This window comes from Ochotona curzoniae, unplaced genomic scaffold, assembly GCF_017591425.1.
Source record: "Ochotona curzoniae isolate NIBS_2020 unplaced genomic scaffold, NIBS_Ocur_1.0 contig_2210, whole genome shotgun sequence".
Classification (NCBI taxonomy): domain Eukaryota; kingdom Metazoa; phylum Chordata; class Mammalia; order Lagomorpha; family Ochotonidae; genus Ochotona; species Ochotona curzoniae.
This window is the reverse complement of record NW_024465369.1, coordinates 47,164,619-47,181,748: the sequence shown is the minus strand read 5'-3', so window position 1 is coordinate 47,181,748 and position 17,130 is coordinate 47,164,619. Positions and strand designations below refer to the sequence as shown.

At 40.5% G+C, this 17,130-nt stretch overlaps 2 protein-coding genes across 3 annotated transcripts in view; one reads left to right on the top strand and one right to left on the bottom strand.

The window, feature by feature from the left end:
• The window catches only part of PMS1 (PMS1 homolog 1, mismatch repair system component), an 86,478-nt gene extending 80,777 nt beyond the window's left edge, over positions 1-5,701 (bottom strand). The window contains exon 1 of the mRNA XM_040971854.1: positions 5,206-5,701. The gene's annotated coding sequence lies outside the window, so the exon portion shown is untranslated. The remainder of the gene's footprint in view (positions 1-5,205) is intronic.
• Positions 5,592-16,335, top strand: ORMDL1 (ORMDL sphingolipid biosynthesis regulator 1). 2 transcript variants are annotated; one of them, XM_040971856.1, is made up of 4 exons: positions 5,592-5,621; positions 7,655-7,835; positions 11,361-11,512; positions 14,845-16,335. In XM_040971856.1, exons 2-4 carry the CDS (start codon positions 7,662-7,664, stop codon positions 14,978-14,980), a joined length of 462 nt encoding a protein of 153 aa, XP_040827790.1. In that variant the 5' UTR covers positions 5,592-5,621; positions 7,655-7,661; the 3' UTR covers positions 14,981-16,335. The 2 variants fall into 2 exon arrangements, with proteins under 2 accessions (XP_040827790.1, XP_040827791.1); XM_040971857.1 differs by having other exon boundaries at positions 5,592-5,688.
• Positions 16,336-17,130: the final 795 nt, after the last annotated feature.

The following is a 17,130-nucleotide window of genomic DNA, read 5'->3' as shown; positions in this document are numbered from 1 at the left end:
CACTTAAAGAGTCAGAAAAAATAAGGTGGTTAAAACATCCCTGAGATGTGCTAGCCCATATCAGAGCGCCTGAATTTTTGGTTCCACACTTCCCTTGATTCTAGCTTCCTGCTCATGACCAGCCTGGCAGTGAGGCAATAAGTGTTGCCTGAAGTCCCTGTCACCAAAGTGGCAGACCCAGACTGAGTTCCCAGCTCCTGCAGCCCTGGGGAGTGAGCCAATAAATTGGAGATTTCTCTGTTTCTCTCACTCTCAAATAAATGCATAAATTTTAAGAATTAAAGTTTAAAACTCCAAATCTAACTCATGAAGTTACTGCGCCTAGGTGGTTATCTTCTTAAACACTTTATCTCAAATGTAGTTCCTTAAATGTCTATGTCAGTCCCATTCCTAACACATTATAGCAAGTCACTGAAGGCACATAAATATCGAAATGACAGGGACAAGAATGTTCCAAAAAAAAAAAAAAATGTGTTAAAATCATTTGGTTGACAAACTGTACTATGGCAATAATTGAAGAGTAAGACCAACTACATTAAAAGGAGTTTAACACGAGATGTGCCTGGCTGGGCAAGACGAGATGGTGCCATCTCTTTGGCATGTGGATAATGAAGTTGGTTGTGTGCCTCGCTAACAATTTACATAAACATCCTATGTCACCCATATACTCCGATTAATTACAATGTGGTTTTCTATCGCTGAGCCCCTCTGAAGTAAGGATATCCAGACTCTAGGATTACTGTTAATCTGGACTATAAAGATCGTAGATGTGTCAGATAATTATCATTTTCATTACTTTGCCTAAAACATCAGTTACAGTCATGTAATTCCCCAAAGCAGGTAAAAATAAAGCTTAAATCTCTGGGGGCCCCTAGAGGTCCTTTTCATGCCAAGCCAATGGCAAGATCAAAATTTATAGCGGAGTAATAATTTTACATACAAAAGCTTTGGTCAGGGCCCAGTGTGGTAGCCTAGCAGCTAAAGTCCTCACCTTGTATGCACAAGGATCCCATACAGGCGTTGGTTGTAATTCCGGCAGCCCTGCTTGTGGCCTGGGAAAAGACAGGACAGCTCAAAGCCCTGAGACCCTGTACCCACATGGGAGACCCGGAAGAAGCTTCAAGGCTCCTGGCTTTGGATTGGCGCAGCTCCAGCCACTGCGGCCACTTGGGGAGTGAATCAACAGACAGAAGATCTTCCTCTCTGTCTTTCCTCCTCTCTGTATATCCATCTTTCCAATAAAAATAAATAAATCTTAAAAAAAAAAGGCTTCGTTCAAACAAATCATATGGAATTTCCATACAGACAAAACTACAAAGCGTAGCATGTCTTGAATGCCTAATTCGAGACAATAAGCACTAGCTTAGCATTCTGCAATTCCTCTAGAACAGGGGTAGATAGTATCCGCCCCAAAGGATGTATAAGCTCAGAGAAATTATTTGGTCTTACTCTTCCAAGGCAACTGCAGACAAAACTCGAAAGTCTGTAAGTTTACAGCAGGCTGATTTTTTCAAGCTGACACCTTTTATAACCTGCCAAAGATGTTATAAGTATCCACATGTCCCTTGGCAGAAAAAGGTTCTCCAACCCTGCTGTAGTGAAGAATTTCTTTGGGGAAAAAAAAAAAGTGGGCGGGGGGAGAAAACCCCAGGTACTTCTTCAATATACCATGATTATTATGGGCTCAGATTGCATATAATCTGTTCCATAAAATTAGTAACACCATGGCCGGCACTGTGGTGCAGAACCACCTGTGACAACAGCATCCCTGGGAGTACCAGGCTCAGTCCCAGTTGTTGCATCTACAATTTGGGTCCCTGTTTATGAGCCTGGGTAAGCAATGAAAGAAGACTCAAATCATTGGGCTCCTGACACCTAGGTCAGACCAGGGCTCCTGACTCCCAGCTTCAGACTGGTCCAGCCCCAAGCCATTTGTAGAGTGAACTCACCAAGAGAAAACTTCCCTCTCTCTCCCTTCTATGCTTTTTCCTTAGCATTTATCTTCTTTCTCCTTATGAAGCCAAGCTTGAGTCAGTAACCAGTATTTAAGGTCGTCAGTACCCTGCTGCCAACTCATTCCTACAGCTTCCGTAGAGTGGCTGACACCACAATCCTGACTGGATTCTCCCTCTTGGAGCTTACCAATCATCTCTTTAGCCATGAGATCCTGTCCTCAGGTCTCAGGCTGCCCGGCCTCCCTGAGGCAAGTGGCAGTGAAGCCAGCTCACTCTCAAGCATCTCTTCACCTACACCTCTTGACTTCTGTGTTTGCTTCACTCTCTTCTGAGAATGTGAGCATTCCGCAAACCCTCTCCCTTCTTCTTGGGTATCTTAAAACCCATACTGAAATCTGCATTCCCTAACAGCAACCCTTCTCTCTTACCAAGTTAAAACAGGTGCTTCTAACAGTGCCACTGCCACCTCAGATAAAAATCTGTAAAAAGGGACTTTTATGGATGCCTTCCCCTTAGCACTCTCACTTCTTTTCACTATTTCACAAAATCCTCACTCTTCCTTGGCCAGCAATCCTTCTCTATTTGCAAAATTACTTCCTTCTTATCCGTCTGGACCCAATTCCACATGCTGGACAACGCAATCCTTTCTGCTCACCCAACTAGGACTGACCTTTCCCCTTAGCCCCCACACATTCCTAAAGCAGGTGGTTGCCTAGCTTGTGGGAGGCTGATCAGATCTCTAAAGTGAAGTGTACCACTTGGGAGTCCAGGGAATCATACGGTACAAAACTCTAGATGCTACACACAGCAATCACCAGACTTGGCTCACTACAAGCGCTCCATGAAGACTGAGGAAAGACCACTACAAATAGTTCATCAGCACTCTTTGGGCACCAGTGTAGCAGCAGAAAGCAGTGGCCTCCCCTCATTAGACCACAACTGCCCTAACTCATCCCATCTGTGTACTTCATCTTCATGGCTCTGTATTATCCCCTAACTCAGCTCCATTTGCAAACATCATTCTTATTCTGGATTCCAGAAGCTTACTTCCTCCTGGGCCTATCCACCTACCTGCTACATAACATTAGACGACTTTGAGGCAACTTAGACTTAACATGTCCCCAAATGATCTCAGAGTCTATTTTTTCCTAACTTATGTTCTTCACATATTTCTGATGATAATAAGATTACATAGAACCCTTTACACACATTATCAGTTTTAAACATCATAACATTTTCATGTTACTATCACTCCTTAACAACAAATGAGATTTAAAGGCTTGAAAACTTGCTCAAGATCACACCTGGTGTGGGCCTGGTGTGGTAACCTGGTGGCTAAAGTCCTCGCCTTGCGCGTACTGGGATGGGATCCCATATAGGTGCCAGTTCATATCCCAGCTGCTCTACTTTCCTTCCAGCTCCCCGCTTGTGACCTGGGAAAGCAGTTGGGGACAGCCCAAAGCCTTGGGACATGCACCCATGCAGGAGACCTAGAAACTCCTGACTCCTGGCTTCAGATTGGCTCAGCTGTGGCCTCTGTGGCGACCCGGGGAGTGAACCAGTGGATAGAAGATCCTTCTCTCTGTAAATCTGATTTCCCAATTAAAATAAACAAATCTTTAAAAAAAAAAATTATTAAACAACAGAGGCATACTCCACCACGTGTCTCTGAAGGCGAGGGCCTCAAACATTTTCCTATTGGATACAACAAAATTAGAAACCTAGAAGTCACCTAGAAATCTTCTGTTTGCCAGTGCCCAGGCCTGTCTATTCCAATATGTAAATATTTCTCAAACTAGTCCTATCTCTTTACTACCTCTATTAAGACACTGAACATTTTCCCACTGAACTATTGGAAAAACCACTTAATTGGAATGTTGACTGGAAACATAATCACACATACTAGGCAGGGCTGTTCCTATAACTGCAGTTTCTTTATGTCGCTATTCCTTACCAGTTAGCTGTTCCCAACTGCTAACCAGGTTAGATCCAACAATCTTAACAACTGAAGCTTTCTCTACCTTTCCAATTTCATCCTACCATTCTCCAAATGTACCATCACTAATACTGCCCGACTGATGGTACCTGTTCATTCCTCAGCTCACACAATTCCCTCCAGGATGACTGATGGCCACCTTCCAGTTAGTTCAAGTATTAACTCCTTAGGAGAAATCCTTTCTTCTCTGTTTCAAACTTCCCTTCCTGTACTCTCAACAGATGGCACTCCTTGTCCTGTCCTCCCACTACACCTTTTCCGTATTTCTAACCCAAGACTCTAGGTTATTGCGTTTGCTGTTTCGCTCCTTCCTCCCAATTCATGGTGATTTGAAGACTGGGATTTTATATTACATATCCCTAACTTAATTTTGGAAGACAGTGGTCTACCTCTGCTGAAGACTGGAGAAAGATTAACGTGAGGCTTCCGTGTGACAGCCCAGGACACCTGAGGAGGCCAGGATCATCAGCCTTCCATGTCTGTCAAGAGATGGAACACTCCTGCAAGGTCCTGAGGCCCAGGAACCGCCCGCTGAGGACAGCAAGTGGACCTAAAGAAGAAACAGCTCTCAGAAAGCAACACAGACACACTTCCTGAGAACAAATGTTAAGTCAATTAATTTCAAAGACTCGACAGAAATGCAAGATATATTTCTATCTGTATTGGCCATTTCAATTTGTAAGTGCTTTTGAAAGTTACCTCAGCAATAAAAATGACACATTTTGTGGAGTGTCAAGGTAAAGAAAAGTTGGTTTCAAAGCTGATTCAAAAAACTCAAGGCTTTTCACCGTTTTCAAATAATATCAACTTTCGGCCTTCACAGGATGCGGTACAGAAAGCCTACATCCTATGTATAGGAAAATGTGGATTGACATGGGTAAAAAAAAAAAACAAAAACGCAATTAACTAAAAAGTTTTACAAGTACCCCTGAAGTGATGCCACAATATACATTATATAAAGTGCCACACTCTACAGTCAAGCTACGGTTGCCATGGATAGAAACTTCTATCTAGGAAGCAACTTTTCAGTTCTGTTGCGAGAAAAGTCTGGGCAGGGGGCTGCGGCAAGGGGCCAGACCTGTCCCAGGGAACGCTAGCCACGTGTGCGCGCCCGCGAGCCCGCTTTCAGCTTCCCGCCCCCGGGAGGCGCCCATCGCGGCGCCGGTGCAGAGCGCTCAGACCTGGAGGAGCTATGAGGAGCCCCCAAGGCTACGAGAATATCCGAATGAATGCCCGTTATCCACACGACACTACCTTCCTGCTCGCGCGAGGCAGGAAATCGCCGTCCACAGGCAGACAGCACGCAGCGTCCCACCTGGAACCGAGGCCTGCGCTTCTCGGGATGCCGCCCCTTGCTCCGTGCGCGCCTGCGCACCAGGCGCCCAGGACGCGCAGAGGGGCGGGGCGGGTACCGGGCGCTTGGTCCCGCCTTGCCAGAGTTAACGTGGGATTGGCGCTCCTCGCGGCCAATCGCCTGGCAGCAGGCTCACGCTGGAGGCTTCCGCCAGCTGCGCAGCGCCGTAGCCGAGCTCTGGCGTTCGCAGAGTGAGACAGTCGTCCGCGCCGGGAAGGTCCCGCGCCGGGTCGGCCACCTGCGGTGGTGAGCAGGCACGGACGGGGTCGGGGCTGTGCGGAGGCCTTTGTCGGCAGGCGGCAGCTTACGGACCACGGTGTGTCCCAGGGCTCAGAGGTGCCTGCGGCTGCACCCGCGGCTCTCTGTCGGGCTGTGCGGGCCAGGTAACCCCCGGGTCCCGGTCCCGGTGCTAGGAACCTGCTGGGATGTGCGGCCGCGAGGGCAAAGGGGTGAGGGGCGCGGCGCAGCCGCCGCGGCACCGAGGACATCATGGGAGCTTTCCTTGGCGGGGAGGGGGACCGGGACAGGGTGAAAGGGCCGGCTGCGCTCGCCGACGAGGGCTGAGCAGAGCCTCCAGTCAGCCTGCAAATCCATTGTTTGCGGGTCTGGAGGCGGCGCCACATCCCTGCTGGGAAGGGGCTTCTGGCCTTCAGTGAGTACCACACCAGCATTGTCTTCCAGCTCTTGCAAACCTTAGGTTGCTTTTGAGCATTTTACCTCCATTCTGTGGCAAGTGGGAAATCAATCTTGAGTGATGGCATGCTCTTAGTATAATTTGTACCATTAAAAAAAGCTAACAAGGATTTATAATGCAAATTGGAGACTGAAGCTTTCATCACCATATACCTTGATATCTGCTCCATAGATCTTCACAGGCAAAGGGGACATTATCCGCCAGCAACACATACTGGAGGGGATTAAGAAACTGCTCTCTCCATGCATCTTTAGATAATAGAAAGGGTTTCAGTATTTGTACATCAGAGCCATGTGTTCTTTAGATAATAGAAAGGGTGTCAGTATTTGTACTTCGGCCATGTGTTACCCAGCTCCGTTTTTCCCGTCCCCAGGATGGTTAGTCAGTTTGATTCTGTTTAAGGAATTCTTAAAGCCAAGTAATTGGCATCGCTGAGATAACTTGAAACTTGGCACTGTGTTGTTCATCTTGAACGTAAAGGGGTAAGGAGGAAATAAGAACTAGAGGAGTTGACTAGATACACAACTGAGAAACAGTTATCCCTTCACCGTGTAAACAAAAAGGAATGCTTTGGACTCCCACCACTCTATAGATACCTTCTAGAAATCTGAGGAGTCTGGCTACTGAGATCATACTGCCTGGGTGCTTTCTGTTTCCTTTTTTTAAAAAGATTGATTTATTTGAAAGTCATGTGACAGAATCAGAGAAATCTTCCACCCATGAGTTTTTAAAGATGTATTTATTTTTTATTACAAAGTCAGATATACAGACAGGAGGAGAGATAGAGAGGAAGATCTTCCGTCCAATGATTCACTCCCCAAGTGACTGCAATGGCCGGTGCTGTGCCGATCCCAAGCCAGGAGCCAGTACCCTCCTTCAGGTCTCCCACACGGGTGCAGGGTACCAAGGCTTTGGGCCGTCCTTGACTGCTTTCCCAAGCCACAAGCAGGGAGCTGGATAGGAAGTGGAGCTGCCGGAATTAGAACCGGCGCCCATATGGGATCCCAGTACCTTCAAGGTGAGGACTTTAGCTGCTAGGCCACACCGCCAGGCCCAATTCCTTGCTTTTTAATTTGTTCTCATGATACCCCCCAAAAATGTTAATTTTCTCATTTAGTTTCCCTGACCATTATTTCATTTAGTAAAATGAATATGCTAAAAATAAGCTTTCAAAAACGTCTTATTTTATTGTAAGTTCAGACATTGAAGATTTTTGTGTCACCTCAGCGTCTCCAAGTAGCAAACTTTGGAGACTCTGTTACAGTTCAGATAAACTAGGGAGAAATAAATTCTGGGATTTCACAGTGGCAGCACCATGTTAACTCACGGCTTGCAGCACAATCCTGTGTCTGGGCCAGTTTGCTTCCTGGCTACTCCAAGTCCCATCCAGTTTCCTTCTAATGCACTGCGGTAGGCATCTGATGATGGCCCAATTGTGTCTTTGCACCGAGTTGGAGTTGGAGACCCGAGGGAATTCCTGGCTTCAGCTTGGCCCTGGACCAGCTTTGGAGGGCATTTAAGAGTGATCAGGATATAGAACATACCTCTAAACAAGTCTTTTTCAAAGAATCCTGGTAACACTTTGTCATGTCACAATTAGTGGTATTTGAATTTCGAATTATATAATGACGACTGATACCATTTCTTCCCTACAGAGCAAACATGAATGTTGGAGTTGCTCACAGTGAGGTGAATCCAAACACGCGCGTAATGAACAGCCGGGGCATGTGGCTGACATACACACTGGGAGTTGGCTTGCTGCATATAGTCTTACTCAGCATTCCGTTCTTCAGTGTTCCTGTTGCTTGGACCTTAACAAATATTATACATAATCTGGTAAGAATTCCACGTTACAATCAACACTCAACAAGTTAGTGGTTCCTGCAGGTTAAGGGGCAGAAGGAATGGGGAATTACTGTTCAAGGATACAGTTTGTATTTTTTTTTAATGAGATGAAATGAGTTGTAGAGATGGACAGTAGTGGTGATGGTTAACTAACATTTAATATTGCTGAAGTTTATGCTTACAAAAATGGTTAGAATGGAGACAGGTGTTTGGTGCAGGGGTGAGATGGCACTTTGGATGTCCACAACCCATGCTGGAGTGCTGGGTTCAAGTTCCAGCTCCATTCCTATCCCAGTGTCATGGTGATATGCCCCCTACTCTAGAATAATGATCATATTTATACAACCAGACCACCCTACAAGCTTACACCAAATAAGTACAAACTTATCTCATTCTTGATTTATTCCTTACCACCCTCAGTCTGCTTCTTTGTTTCTAATTTTATTTAGAGGAATCACTGTCAAGTTAGCCAATTTCATGTCAGTGATACAGTGATCAGTACATCATCCAAGCTAAGGCTGTTGCAGGAGTACAGGGGGATTCTTGCAATAACTACTCCAGGCAAAGTGTCAAGTAGAACTGTCCTGTGCAAGCTAACACTATATATGGCCAAACTTGTTTTAGGATAACGCCACCTTTCCTTTATATTTCATATCCTTTGGCCAATGCCCTGTTCTACTGTTTTTTGTTGTTGTTTGTCAATCAACTTAATCCCCAAACCCTCATTTTTTTTTTAATCTTTTTTCTTCATTTTTCTGTTGAGTGGGCTACATAATAAAAGAAATGGTCCTAATGCTCTTCCAAATTGACCCTCCTCCTTTCCACATTATTTTTTAAGTGCAAGTCTGTTCAAATCATTCCTAAGTCCTTGGTGGATAATCATCTTTTCCTTATCTTTTTGCTTTGACCTTTTTAACCTTTTCTACTGTTTTAATATCGTTCCTTCCCAACTGATTCATTTCCTGAAAATGTCTACTCAGCTATCATAATCCCCTGCATTCTATTATTGCCATGTATTACCACTCTATTACCATTATCTTAGCTTTATAATTAATAATTTTTCCAGTGACATAGTTAAATCCTGAACAAGTCAGTCGTTTTCCTTCTCCAGTGGCCCATGTCCTAATATATTTGAGAAGCCATCTTCTGCCCACCTGTTGAGGTGTACTGACTGAGATGGAGGCACATTATAAGTGAAGGACAAAGAATAGATAATTGGCACCCTGGAAGATTTAGTTTTATTAGGTCACCACGCTAAAAACCTAATGTAACTAGCCATAGATGCAGTCATTATCACATGACTCCAAATATAAATTTCCTTTGAAGATAGCCTACTTTTAAACCAATTAAACATGTGAAACACACACTGAATGCTTTGAAATATGGGAAAGTAATATAACGCCTAATTGTTCTACCTTCAGAGGAAAATATATAGTATTTGCCTTTGAAAGTATATGAGTGGAAAACTACACTGGTTATCTGGTATTGGTTTATTCGTAGAGATGCATATTAATGCTTCACAAGCTTCTTGGCCTACCCTTAAAAATGAATGAGAATTCATTTTGATTCAGTAAATTTTTTTAGGACTAACTATGGCATACTTGCTTTGTTTTCTTCATTATTTTAGGGCAGGTATAATCACTAGTATTTTTACATGCAAATTATTAAAACAAATATCTTAGGGTATATTATATATGGTCAGATACAATTTAATCTTTCCTGGAAGAGATGCAAAAAACTATTTGAATGTTATATTCTTGACACTAAGAAGAGCATATGTTTGATGGAACTGGTGGGAGGATTGTTTTCTTCTATTCTAACACACAAGTGTCTAGAATAGAAATCCTTAACTTTTTTGAAGTTTAATAGCTTACCTTCCTGTCGCCTTCTAATGTATTTAACACTTGCTGTGTACCAGCACTTGTTCCTTCAATAGTTTGGCCATTGGGAAAACAAGCATTATGATAACAACTCAAACAGTATAATGTTCTGTATTAAAGCTATTTTTATTTAATTCTATACAAGCACACAGGTGCTATTTATTGCTAATGAGAAGAGTTCCACTAAGGAGCTGTCATTGGGCTGAAATTTCAAAAATGAGGCAGCTGACATGGTTGGTATCAACATTTTTGCCTTAGCAACAAGGAATCTTTCTGTCCTATATTTTCCTAATATTCTGATTGTAACTTTGGTAGTAATTTCTGTCCTGACTTCTAGTTATTTATGCATCAGTTTTTTTCTGTACCATAACCTTAGAAAATAATTTTTTTCCAGACTGTGGAGAATGTTGTTCAACTTCATGTGAATGTACATGTCCTGTACTCTGTACACATAAGCCAATCATTAATGTTGGTTGAATCCAGTTTCAGGCTTCTGGCTTTGCCTAGTCCAGCCATAGTTGTTCATTCATTTAGGTCATGAATCCACAGATGGAATATTCCTTCTCTTTCTCTCTCTCTCTCTCTGTAACTCTGCCTTTTAAATAAATGCATTACTTTTTGAAAAAAAATGAATTCAGCTCAGTATTACACCTTTTGCATAAAAACATGAATTTTATTATTTTTGGACATACATATTTCATCAACTTGTATGTATTTATCATGATTTACTAATATGACATGCTGAAGAAAAGCTTCCTAAACGGTGCAATGGCTCAGCTGGCTAAACTTCTGCCTGCAAGCACTGGAATCCCATATGAGTGCCTATTTGTGTCTTGGCTGTTCCACTTCTCATTCGGCTCATTGCTTGTGGACTGGGAAAGCAGGAGAGGATGGCTCAAAGCCTTGGGACTCTGTACATATAGGGAAATCCCTTGTGGCCATTTGGAGAGTGAACTGTCGTGTAGAATATTTTTCTCTGTATCTCCCTCTGTAAATCTGCTTTTCCAATCAAAATTTAAATTTTATCTTTTAAAGCAAAGCTTCCTTATGTGCCTTGGGAAAAGGATTAATTCTATTTTCTAATAGGAAAAGTGTTAGAAAATCTAAATGGAATGATGTGATGCTACCCTAATCCTATTTATTTTCAGTTTAATAGGAAGGGATGAAAACGGGTTGCTTTTCATTGATCTTTTACTGATTTTCACTAAGTAATATTTGCATTCTCCAGAAAGCTTTATTTTACTGCAAAGAAACCGTCCAGTTTTTCACCATTATATAGAAACTTAAAACTTGAGCTGTTAAGCAAAATCACAGTGCAAAACCTGGAGCTTTTATATATATGTATATATACATTTTTTTTCTTCCCCCTTTCATCTTGCTAGACCCTTCATGTGCCAGACTAATCCCACAAATACCCTTAGGACATCTGACCAGGCTGAAACAGGGAGTCAGCAATCCAGGAGTCTCATGTGGTTTGTAGGAACCTTTCATGGCAGGCAGAGGCAGAGCTGGGACCCATATCCAGGCACTGGTGGGATACCAAACGCCTATCCTTGGAACCATGTGAATACTTACAGGCAAAACTGAATTTTGTATTTGATATTAATTGTTTATTACTTCCTTACTTGTTTTTCAGGGGATGTATGTATTTTTGCATGCAGTGAAGGGAACACCTTTTGAAACTCCTGACCAAGGTAAAGCAAGGCTCCTAACTCATTGGGAACAACTGGACTATGGAGTACAGTTTACATCTTCACGAAAGTTTTTCACAATTTCTCCAATTATTCTGTAAGTAGTAAGATTTTAATGAAGAAATTTGAATAAAAGAAATATCTTTTATCAGACTGAGTTGTAATTAGAAACAATATTTTGTAGAGAACTTTATCAATAAGTAACTATCATACAAAGTAAAGATAAAATCTCTATCAAGTTGGTAATAAACCAGTTCTCATTTCAGTCACTACACAGACATTACATGCTTACCACGTGCTTAGAAATTCTAAGACATGAAGAGCAAATATATTCCAACTCCTCTCAAGTTCATAAAAAAATTAATTACAAAACCATACTCGGCTTTGCATTATAGATTAATGCTAAATGATGGTAGAGAGGATCAGAGCAGTTTCACTGGACACTCAACCTAATTTCATATCCAGATTCCTTAGCTGAGTGTGGTGTGAATCCTTTATCTATCACCCAGCCAACACTGTTTTGCATGCCTTATCCCTATCTTACTCCTGATGCTGATGTATCTACTTTTAAAGATATAATCTGTTATTTGTGTCTAATTTCTTCCTTTTGTCAATAGGCAAAATAATACTGATGTCATTTCCCCTTAGGTGAATATTTTATCTCACCCAGCTTGTACCTAGTCATGCTCTTCACAGGATTTCTTAAATATTTCAAGGATTCCATCTGTTGAAATCACTTTTGCCTAAACTGCTTTCTCTTTTTTTGTACCCCTCCAGCTTGTGGAGAGATAACTGACAAAAAATTATATAGTATAACTACTTGAATTGCTTTGAGTCACATTCAAAGACCTGCACATTATAGATCTGTTTCACTTGTTAACTAATACATCATGCTACATAGCTCATACATAATATTATACCCACAGTGGAATCACTGGTTTGGGCTAGCTGGAAAGACTTCTTACACAAATTCATTAAGGTAGGACTAACTGAAACATTTTCAAATAAAAGGAATATATTAATCATAGATGATAAGCTTCTTTTTCCTTATATTCACAGAATTTGGGGGAATTTGAATTGGCACAATCCCATATACAGTTAACATCAAAAGAAAAGTGTGTGAAGGGTATAACAAAAATCAGTGCAATACCAAGAATGATAATTACATAGCCTTAAACTAGGATTTTGGCTCTATAACTTTCAAGCTATGTGACTTTTAGCCCCCCCTTTTTTTTGGAAAGAATAAGTTTCCTCATTTGTAAAATGTAGAGAATTGTACTAGAATACATGGAAAGGATAACATGCTGAATTTTTAGTTGTAGTCCCCACAAAACACAGTCAACTAAGGTTAAGCTGTGTACAATGTCCATGTTTCTCCAAAGACTTTTTAACCTATAGTATGATATCAGATACTCTGATTAAATTCCATATGTGACAAGAAAAATGACTGAATCTGCCTATACAACATCAATAGCTTTCAAAGTACTTTTTGTGCTTTCACATGTGATCATAAAGTTTTTCCCACAGATGCAACATGCACTATTATCCTAGATTTTTAGATAAAAAGATTTAAATGCGTTACTTGTTCAAGATCTTACAGTCTTTGGAGTAAAGAGACCAGATTAAATGATGAATTTCTATTTTCTAACAAGTGGAGCTTTCCAGCGTATCTCCTGGCAAATGAATGTTGTCAAACTGATTAGCACCTGTGCTTGTATACCCTTGGAGAGGCCCCTGGGCTTTTTTAGGAGTCAGGTAATTTTCATATAATCCACAGATGGAACTTTGAAAGATCTCTCTGTTGCTCTGCCTTTCCAGAATGTGAACATAGGGGCAAGCATTGTGATATAGAAGATTAAACTGCCGATTATAGTGCCAGCAACCCACATCGGTGTGGATTCATGTTCCTGTTGCTCCAGTTCCAGTCCAGTTCCATACTTATGTACCTGAGAAAGTAGAGGAGGATGGCGCAGGAGTCTGAGGCCCTGTACCCACATAGGGATGCAAAAGAAGCTCCTGGCTTTGGACTGGCCCAGCTCCAGCCCTTGTGGCCATTTAGGGAATGAACCAATGAATGGAAGATTCTCTCTGTCTCTTCCCCTATCTCTCTGCCTTTCAAAAAAATAAATAACTTTTAAAAGTATGAAAATATTTTTTCAAGTATATAGAATCAAGAAGAGTGACTTCTCTATAAAGCAGTCTAAAAATTATGCATACCGTTATTTATTTATTTATTTGAATTACAGTGAAACAGAACTTCTATCCCATGGCTCACTCCCCATATGACTATGATGACTAGGACTGGGCCAGCCTGAAGCCAGGAGCCAGGAGCTTCATCTGGGTCTCTGACATGGTGGCAGGAGCCCAATAACTTGGGCTGTCTTCCACTGCTTTCCCAGGTACATCAGCGGGGATCAGAAGCCAAGACTTGAACTGGTGCCCATATGGGATGCCAATGCTGCAGGCAGCAGCTTATCCTACTGCACTACACACTAGTCTGATTCTTTGTTTTTAACTTCTACTTGGAAGTATCTGTTCTTTTATCACATTACATAAAATACTTATTTCCTTTACAAGAAACTAGGACAGTAGTCCTAGAAAAAATTACAGTGTTTTCATGTTCTCTAAAAGTAATTAAACAAACACCTAGTACAGAAACTAACTTCTTAGTTATGATCAAGTAAGGTGTGAAGTTGCATTTTTTACATTTTATCTCTATTGCATTAGTCTCTTAGTAGCTACATGATGTACCTGTGTTCTGATATACCCCTGGACAAAACTAAATATTCCAGACCCATCAAGTTATGATCCTTATGATAGTTTATGCTTGTTCAGATTGTTAGGTGTTAGACATCTAAACACATACATCCATTTGGTACAGTAAAACACGGTTTTACAAGAGTGTCTCAAGTTTGCAGTTAAACTGGCTCAACCACAATACAAAATCAAGACTTTCAAAAGGACAGCTGAGCATTTCTTTCTTTTAAAGATACTGAATTGTGCTAATATACTAAAAAAAAAAAGGCTGTTTATCAAAGTTTTACAGAATTGCTGACTTTTTGGTGAGTCAGAGAATCCTTTGAGAACATAATGGATGCTTTGGATCCAGATCGTCCAAATACATAAATATAAAACTAGATCTGAAACCTGGACATAAGAACCCTAGTTTGAAAACCTTCCATTTTACAGGATGCTAAGGAGCCTTGAGTTAATATGAAATAATTGTAGAAAAGCAAGTCTGTACTTCTATTAAACAAACTTTTAAATCTAAGTCAAATAAGCTTGGCCCTAAGCTCAAGTGGTTCCTTCTCATTTTAGTGCTCAAAAGTGGTTTTACTTCTAAGTATTTAAGTTTCAGTGTCTTTATCTATGTTTTAATTCCAAATAAATTTCATTTTGGATATTATATGTATTCTTTTATTTCTGCAGATATTTTCTGGCAAGTTTCTATACAAAGTATGATCCAACTCACTTCATCCTAAACACAACTTCTCTCCTGAGTGTGCTTATTCCCAAAATGCCACAACTACATGGTGTTCGGATCTTTGGAATTAATAAGTATTGAATGTTTTGAAATTGAATCATGAGCTTTACAGCTACCAAGCTTCCTGTAAGGAAAGAGTGGTTATTAAACTGCACAGTTTCTGTGACAGTATGAGACAAGTTACTGCATTAAGAGGGCCAGTCCCATTCCAGGTTCTTTGTGTGCTGCTTTGAAGTGCAGAATTCTCACAGATGCTTCTGTTTAATGCATCTGATATATTTCTGAAGGGGCTTTTAAAATAGGCTGGGCAGGCCCAGCCTATAAATTGATGGCAGTGCAGAAAGGGCATGGTAGATAAATCCAAGGAAATAAGAGAGTTGTAAAAAAAGAAACTAGAACCAGCTTAACTTAGAATGAATGGGCATTATGTTAAGAAAAGAAACTTTCCAGTCAGTCAGTTTAAGCAGACTTATGTAAATTGGGATCATCTCTTTGTAGGTTTATTATAGGTTTTATTACCATATATATTCCTCTTATAGAAAAGGACATATACCCTCATTTCACATAAGCCAGTTTCTACCTTATGATGGTATGTTTTTGGTTTTACTGGCTCAGTGCTAAGATAATTAAGTCATTTTTACATTTATTTCATTACAGAGTTGACGAAGGTCCACCTTCATGACTGGTGAGAGAGATAGCCAGGGATCCTACAAGCAGCCTGTGAGTCAGTGTTCTAATTTGGGAACAAAGTGGGTTTTGCCATTTTGCAGAAACAAGGCTGCCAATCCAATTAAGAAAATAAATTATTGCAAGCAATGAATTTAAAGATATTTATTTAAAGGTATTTACTTATTTGGTTGAGCAGTTTCATTGGTAAAGGAAATATAAAGTGGATTAAAAGAAAAAGTAGACAACTGCATCCAATCTGTGATCTGGCAGTAACTGTTTCTCTAGCAATAGTAACAGTCAGTAATGGAGTCTTTGCTAAGTACCCTTCTTAACCCTCAAAGTTTGCCCATTAATACTAGCATTTTGCCTTTAACTACGTGGTTCTTAGTACAGACAACCTAAAATGATAACTATTTCCAGAGCAACCATATTGAAAACTAGAGTTAGGAAAATTTCCTGTAGTTGCTGATATTAACTATGAGAAAAATTATATACTACATGAAAAGTATCAAATAGTGAAGTTTTGATATGAGGTGAAATTAAAAGAGTAACATTTATAAGCAAAATTGAGTGAAAAGGGTTATAGACCAACTTAAAAATCAGTTTGAGTCAATAAACTGACTTTTGGGGATAACAATCATTGTTTTGTATTTCAAAGACACTGAGTTTCAAAACATAATTGTATGATACTGCCTTTGTATGTTTGTCCTTTTGCCGTGTATTTTTAAATAACTGGTAATCTACTATAATAAAAGTTTTTTCTTGGTGTGAAATTATCTCAAAAGTTCTCCAGGTCAATAATAAAAGAATGACACTGTAATTTTTCAAACAACTGATTTTGTAAAATTAAGATAACTAAAAGTATTCTCTGTACTTCATTTTGAAGTTTTTCTCAAAAGATATTTATCTCACATATTCCAGAGATAGAAATTGTTCTCAGATAAAGGCTGCATTCTCCTAGATTGCTGGCTTTCTCCTTCTAATGATTCAAAATATCCTGAGACATTTTAAGACTTATTCTGCTGTATTTTAGGCATTACAGAGAGTTTGTAAATATAAATAAGCCAGACCCTTCCCCTAAGGAAGTTACATTCTATTAGAGGTCATTATTAAAGAGTTATTCCATCAAGTGTAAATGCTATGGGGTTAAAACATTTATGACAGAGGAGCCTGCCTGAGGTCTTTCCTAAGAATGCTAAGGATGGTTTTGGACACAGACCTTGTTCATGTGAAGGAGCAAATATAGCGATCTGAGGAAAATATATTCTTAGTAAAGATAATGACACTTATTAAGATTCTAGAGTAAAAAAGAGGACTGAATGAACAGACAGCTACAGGGTGGAAAACAAAAAATTACTGATCAAAGTAATGAAGAGATTTTATTCTAAACATGGCAGCCATTGGCAAGTCTTATGAGATTAAAGGGATCTAACTTTGTTTTATAGGTCACTAATATAGAGAATAAAGAGCTAGAAGGCAGGAGAAATGGAAACTTAGAAGTTGCTGACTTGGGAAGCAGTGGGATGAAATGAGAAGTGGCAAGACCTGGGATATATTTTGCA